This window comes from Brassica napus, chromosome C4, assembly GCF_020379485.1.
Source record: "Brassica napus cultivar Da-Ae chromosome C4, Da-Ae, whole genome shotgun sequence".
NCBI lineage: Eukaryota > Viridiplantae > Streptophyta > Magnoliopsida > Brassicales > Brassicaceae > Brassica > Brassica napus.
In genome coordinates this window covers 45,650,973-45,658,327 of record NC_063447.1, presented here as the reverse complement: position 1 = coordinate 45,658,327, position 7,355 = coordinate 45,650,973, and the positions used below count along the sequence as shown (strand labels likewise).

General features: G+C 33.3%; 1 protein-coding gene across 1 annotated transcript; it reads right to left on the bottom strand.

Annotated features, from left to right (window-relative positions):
• Nucleotides 1–6,249: 6,249 nt before the first annotated feature.
• On the bottom strand, nt 6,250–7,236 carry LOC111211499 (putative defensin-like protein 38). The gene is made up of 2 exons (XM_022712633.2): nt 7,104–7,236; nt 6,250–6,644 (listed from the first exon to the last, which is right to left on the bottom strand). Exons 1-2 carry the CDS (start codon nt 7,165–7,167, stop codon nt 6,436–6,438), a joined length of 273 nt encoding a protein of 90 aa, XP_022568354.1. The 5' UTR covers nt 7,168–7,236; the 3' UTR covers nt 6,250–6,435.
• Nucleotides 7,237–7,355: the final 119 nt, after the last annotated feature.

Here is a 7,355-nt window from a genome sequence, read left to right as displayed (position 1 = left end):
ATATCCAAAACCTGAAATAATATCCTAAGTCATCCGAACATATGTATACTTTAACCCAAATCTATAACTTTCATCCAATATGTAATGATAATTTTCTCTTAATTAATATTATATAAAATCAATACTAAATCACTATTTTTTCTAACCTAAACGTGTGCACATATATATAAATATGTATCTCTTTCTTAAATGTGAGAGATTAAGGCACCATCTGCATCTTCCAACTCTCATCTTCTCTTCATACAAGATTTTATTTCCTAAAATATTGTTATTCTCATGATCTATGTAAGGTTTCTCGGAGACATTAGTTGTCACCGTCATCAACGATATCCACCATAAACGTCATTGTAACAACCGGAGCCACCTTGAACCATCTTGTCATTCTTCATACGGAGGGATAGTTTCCATACTTGGAGCTTTCCTTGTTACTCTCGATCGTGTTAGTAACGAAAGCAAGAGAGGAAACCGTTTTTTTTTTGCAATAATTATGTGATTTTAAAATTTTTTTATCAGCAATTCAAAAAAATTATCAAATGCTTTGGTTTTTCGGTTATATCCGAAATACCTGAACCCGAACTAAAAATACCCGAAACCAACCCGAAGTATAGAAATACTACCCGAACATGTTTTATACTTCTATACCGAAATACTCAAATATCCGACCCGAATCCTAACGGGTATCCGAACCCCCACCCCTCGTGTAACGCACTCTTGAAAGGTTGAGCGTCAAGGCACAAGACGCACCATGGCGACTGTCATAACGGCATAAACCTTTATGGCAATGGTGATTTGGCAAGGCCCTCGCCATGGCGCGCTTTTGATTGAGTCGCCTTGGTCAGAACAAGGTGAGAGCCTTTGAGTTTCTTATTTTCACGCTAGTATAAAGCATAAAATAGTAGGGCCTATCTAGGACCCGAATCCAATCTGAGATCCGCTCTGATCTGCTCTGAAAATAGGGCATCAAGGGTGACTGGATCCGAATTTGGATAGTCAAATGTCAGATCCGCCGAAAATGGATCTGAATCAATTTTTAAATCTGCATATTCTGATCAGAATCAGATTTTTTTTAACATATTAAATTTTATTAATAATTATAGTTGATATGTTAATATTTATACATAAATTAGTCTTGTAGTATTATATTTAGTTTTGTAATCATATATATATTATAAATTTTGTATAGATATTTGATTTATGTATTATTTTAAGAATTTAATATTTTAAAAAATCTATTTTATTTCTATACGGATCTAAATCCGAATCCAGATACTCACGCGTAATACAATATGTAGAAGAATATCCAAGACCTGGATATCCAGAAGGCACATATCCGTATACTAAAATCATGGCTCCGACTGGATCCAATACCCTAAACTTTCTGTATATCTGTCACTCAAACCCCATATATATCAGGTTTGTGATGTGTCCTTTTGGACCTACATACCTCCGGTTCCACATGTGAAGATTCTACGACTCTTCGTAAATCTAATTGGTTATCTTCTTGAGAAGATGAAAACAACCGCCTGCGTTTCTTGAATTTCTTAGAGCTGTACTCTACTCCCACTGTTCTTCTTGGAAAAAAAAATCTCTTTATAGAAAACGCTACTTTGAGAAACAAACATTTTGTCTCGATGGAGTTGTAAAAGTAATAATTTGGTTTCTTTTGGACAACCAATGAAGTAGTATTTATCAGATTAGGGTCCAAGCCTATCAGTAAATATACGTTTGACATAAGCATCAGAACTCCAAATTTTGAGAAAAGACAAAATTGGAACTTTTCTTGTCCATATCTCATATGGTGTCTTCTCAACTGATTTTGATAGACATCTATTTAGCCTAAATGCATACGTTTATAGAGCGTATCCTCAAAAATATAATGGAAGATCTGTAAGACTCATAATAAATTAAAATATATCTAATAAAGTCTGGCTCCTTCTTTCATATACACAACACAATTGTGGTATTCTTGGAGGAGTGAGTTTCTCTCAGATGATCATTGAACGCTTGAATCAAATATCTTCCACCTCGATCAGATCGAAGAGGTTTTATTTTCTTGTCAAGCTGATTTATACTTTACTCTGAAATTCTTTCAACTTTTCAAAAGATTCAAACTTATATATCATTGGATAAAAATAATCATATCTACTGAAGGACTGATAGTTTCCTCTAGTAATTATACTCGCTGATCAACATACTTCAGTATGTACAAGTTCCAACAAGGTTTTAGCTCTTTCACTATGTCCAGTAAAATGAGCCTTATTCATTTTACCCAACGAACAAGTTTCACTTTTTTCATATGATTCATAATCAAATGAGTTCAAAAGTCCATCATTATGAAGCTTTTGAATGGGCTTCTCATTTATGTAAACCAAACGACAATGCTAAAAGATTTGATTCATGTCACTATACTTGAATCTTGTGGTACTAATTAATGTTATAGATAGACATGCTTTGGTCTAGAATATAAAGTCTATTCTCTAATAGGCCGCTACTATAAAAAATATCATTACGATCAAAAGAACAATACATTTTTTAATCGAAAATTGAAATCCTTCCAAATTCAAACAAGGAATGGAAATAATATTCCTACTTATAGTAGATACATAGTAGCAATTCTTAAGTTCTAATACCAAACTTAAAGGTAAAGACAAATGAAATGTTTCCACAGTAATACAACAACTCTTTCTTCGTTTTCCACGCGTAGGTCCACTTGTCATTTCTCCAAAATTCTACTGTTGCTTAGACTATTCATATTTGTACAAATATGAGCACGAGAACCGATATCCAATAGCCAAGAAATAAAATCAGTAGTGGTAACATTTACTTCTATAATATTAATGCCAGATTACGATATTTCAAAAGTCTTCTTCCTTTTTAGATATTCCAAATAAGGATTAAACTTAAAAGAAGGATTAGACTTGCTAGGATTCACAATCCAGCTTGGCCTACCCTTTCTTTTGTTCCTACTCTCTTGTTTGAGAACAATTCTCGGGTTTCGATACCATTGAAGGAGTTCAATCCATTCAGTTTTTTCTTCTTGAGAACATATCTCACTGAAAACAAGTTGAGAGGAGTTAACATTGCTGGAATAGAAAAATAGAAAATATTAATATAATGTTCAGAAATTTGAGAAATCTCAACAATTAAGAAAATTTGTATTATATTCAAAACATTTTCATCAAATATAATATTTCAAAATCCATATTTCACTAAAATCCGATTGAGCTTTGGCTCTGTCACTAACCCTCCATTTTCTCCATTCGCCATTGTTGCTCCTTCCACCTGTTTCACCACAGTCTCTTCTCTTGTTCGTCTTACCATCGTGATGCCTCGTGTTCGCTTCGTTACTGTCACTGCTTCCTCTTGCCTCACTGTCGCTCCATCTGCTCTCCTCGCCACCGCCACAGCACTGCTTAGGTCGAGTTAACACTCCGAAACTGCTCAGCTCAAGCGTGTGCCTAACAGATCTGCTTGCTTCTCTGTTTTTGATGCACCTCCACCTGCTCTGTGTTGGTACTTTCGTCAGCCGGAATCAGCCACCACTACCACGCCCCATACAGTCGTGACGGTCCTTACTCTCCAGCTGGAGATTGCTTCTACTATCTCCGGTGAATCTTTTGTGTCTGGTCCACAACTGTTATCTAGTTCCAATCCCATGTTCCCCTCCAACCCCATTGTCGCATCTCCTTCAACGCCGCTGCCATCATCACACTTTGTCACCTATGCACCACCAATACCATTTATGTCACCCCATCTTCATCATTCCCTACCGAGACTCTACAGGTCTACGACCACCTTTTGGACTTTGGTTTGTTCGCTGAATCTTCCATTGTGAAGCTTTCGTTTAAAGCGACGACCCCTCTGCTCTGATTCAACATTGTTCTATTCAACTGTCGTAACGCCTACTGTGCAATAGTGTGGATTCGCCAAATTTGTTCGCCTCTATGTCACCGCTGCCTCCCCATCATACAATGTCATCTCAAACATCAACGGTTCTTCAAAGAGCCGGCCTCACGATCGTCCCATCCCTTTCCTCGTCGCCAGAAGTTCTATGTAAGAGTGTGGACTCACCAGATATTCTTGCTGCTGCATCACCGCTGTGTTTCCATAATAATATGTCGTCTCAAGCATCGACGGTTCTTCATAGAGTCCACTCTATGATCCCCCACCCCTTTCCTCGTCGCATGAACTACTGAGCAAGAGTGTGAACTCGTCAGATCTGCTCATTACTACATCACCGCTGCGTGTCCATTATATTTCATTGTCTCAAGCATCGACGATTCTTTACATAGTCGTCACTGCGACCCTCTCACCAGAGCTGTTATCCTTTACAGAGTTTCACAGACTTCTTACTCTCAAAACCTATTAGTTGGGTTCTTCAACGTCGATCTCGACTTCTTTGTGTTTCTTCGAACGTGGGTTTTAGGATTACAAGTGAAGCTTCTCTATGGATCCCTTCTCTCCATAGCCACATCTATTTTTTGTCATATCTTAGTTATATTCGTTTATCAGTTTGCCGTCGATGATCTCTGTGGTTGTAACCGACTTAGTTCATTAATTGGGCTTTTAATTTTAATATAAGGAATTGGTGTAAAAAAGTAAGCAACACTTTGATAATAATATGAAATATAATTATTGGTTGTTAGACGACATCTTATTTCTTATCCAACCTATTTCTTCAAGACGAAAACCGTTTTGATAGTTTAGTCAACTAAACCAATCTTATTTCACATGGTAACCGTTATCATCCACTCACTCATTTAATTGCAGATACATTGCTTTGTCAAGCGAATCTTACAACGAAACGAGCATTGATAGTTGATAAAATTGGGTTAACAACAAAAATTACTGAAATTTATTAAGAAATTAATTTTAATCCCATTTAATTTTCTATTAATTTTTTTTTTATTTTTGATGATCCTGGTATCCGGAACCTTGAGAGGATCTGACTATCGCCAATGACCGTCCACCGGAGCTTAGCCGGGGAGCCCGCAGAGGCATCCAAGAGTGCTGGTGATCACCCCATGTAAATCCCACCAGTGACCACACGTTAGCATGCTTCTCAGTATTGGGCCCGAAGATCCCTCAAGATAATCACTTTCCAGCGGCACTCGAACCCATGTCTTCCAAGATTGAGTTTAACCACTGGATCACTAACACATGGTTTCTATTTAAAATTTATATCTAATACAAAATAAAAATAACTAATGCATATCTTATATGCATTTTACTTGAATTAAAATAATTAAATTAATTTTAATGTAAATAAAATATGAATTATTCTTAGATACTCTTAATTTTAAATTCTAATCAAATTAAGAATTAAAATTATCAAAGCATTTTTTTATTCAAAACTGATTTAACCAAATCAATCATATCTAAATCCATATCAACACTTTGATATAATCTGGGGATTTTAAATATATATTTATTTGCACAAGTAATCATTTATTAAGAATACAAAAGAATTATTACTATATAATTGTGATAAATAATATATTTATGTATCTTACATATACGAGACATGCAAAAATACTACAAGACAACAGCATGCTGAAAATTAATCGATTACAATAATTCTAATTTTATCGATTACAATAATTACCACTTTATATCAGATATTATTAAGGTCATTTTGCTTAATATTCATAACAACTCCATTTATTAAGAATATAGCCATGCATTGATATCTGTGTTAATTTTGTACGAATGTGGATAACGTTCAACATCCCCATGCGTGAGGGTTTGTTAAATCATTGTATTGATATTGTACTATACTATCTTTGTTAAATATATAGTACAAAACAATTAATTTATATCAATAACGCATTGTAAACATGATGAAGAAAATAAGAAAGATGAGAAAGATGAAAAGTTCACGGAGAAGTAGACAAAAGAACATGCAGTGGAGAAAGAGGAAGTTGAGAGAGAGAGATTGTAAAATACGTCTCATTCTATGTTTATAAATAGAATGAAACACAGTAAAATTGTGTTTCATTTGAAAATAAAATCTAAATTATATTATAAGTATGTATAAATAGTATAGATCTAAAATCACGTTTATGAAAAATTATATAAAATTTATAAAATATATGATTGTTTTGAAAGTTTTAAACCTGTAGAAAAAAATCTATGTTTGTATTATGTAAAATACAAAGTTCCATAATTGTTTTAATAGGAACTGAAACCAATTAAAAATTGATGGAAAAATCATAATTGTAAGAAGAAAAGAAAAAAGAAATTGTTCACACGTAAAAATAAATGTGTTCATGTCAAGGATAATACATCAATTATTACACAAACATTATAGCACTTTATTTGTTATAGGTATACAATCAATTTAAGTCCTACTATGAATATGGGACAAAATTTCTCATATTATTATTTTGAACACAAGCGAATTAGTTTTATACCATAATCAAATTAGGGTTTTTATTAACAATTGAATTGCCAGCAGTAGCAAGCTTTTTTTGTAGTCTTTGGAAGTAGTAGACATTTTCCTTCAATATAAGTTTCTCTCGTCCAACAAGTATTTTTGCACAATGCATCAGCATCTTTTTTATTACAAGTGTCAGGTGGAGCCGTCTTGCTTCGTACTTTCTCACAATATATATGCTGCCTTTGAGCATGTCCATTTTGTATTTCTGGAAAGTGAGAAATATGTAAATCATATTGATTAAATGTATAATAAAGTTGTGCGGATTACGTTTAGATCAAAAATAAAAAAATAATTGTATAAGAAGTTACATAGCAGTTGTTAGATTTGTGCTTGTGATATTTAAAAATTGTTACAAAATTAACATACTAGAAAAATAAAACACCTTAATTCCCTGATGATATATGTTTGCAAACATTTACAGAAATATGTTTGCAAAGTACGTAAATATAGATGTAAAATAAAAATAAAAATTATCCCTATATATATCATTTAGTTTTTTACCTTTTAACACTAATATGCCATCTTAACTTTAGATGCTATAATTTTGAATATATTATATAAAAAAATACATATAAAATAATCTAACGGAGACACCATAATTTTGTTTATTTGGAATGATTGTTTTTTTAGATCTATTTGAAATGATTGTTTATGAACATATTACCTGTAGAAATCAATAAGATCATCAAAAAAACAACGAACACAACACTGTTTACGCTGCTGGCCATTTGTATATTTTTTCTTTTCTGATTGATCTCTTCTTTTTGATTTAGATTTAATAATTTGTGAATTTAACAAATTATCTGATTCTTCAATATAAAGCATTTTCAATCTTTTTTTAGAAAGAAAATTACAGGGCCTTCCACAAAAATGTCTGTGAAAACACTAGCCAGGAGAGAAAATAGGAATTCAAAGA

Bases quoted from the DNA above. Each gene is read 5' to 3' on its own strand.
- LOC111211499 (XM_022712633.2), bottom strand. From the start codon at position 7,167: ATGGCCAGCAGCGTAAACAGTGTTGTGTTCGTTGTTTTTTTGATGATC. The intron at 6,645-7,103 runs GTAATATGTTCA...CTCACTTTCCAG, and splicing joins GATCTTATTGATTTCTACAG to AAATACAAAATGGACATGCT.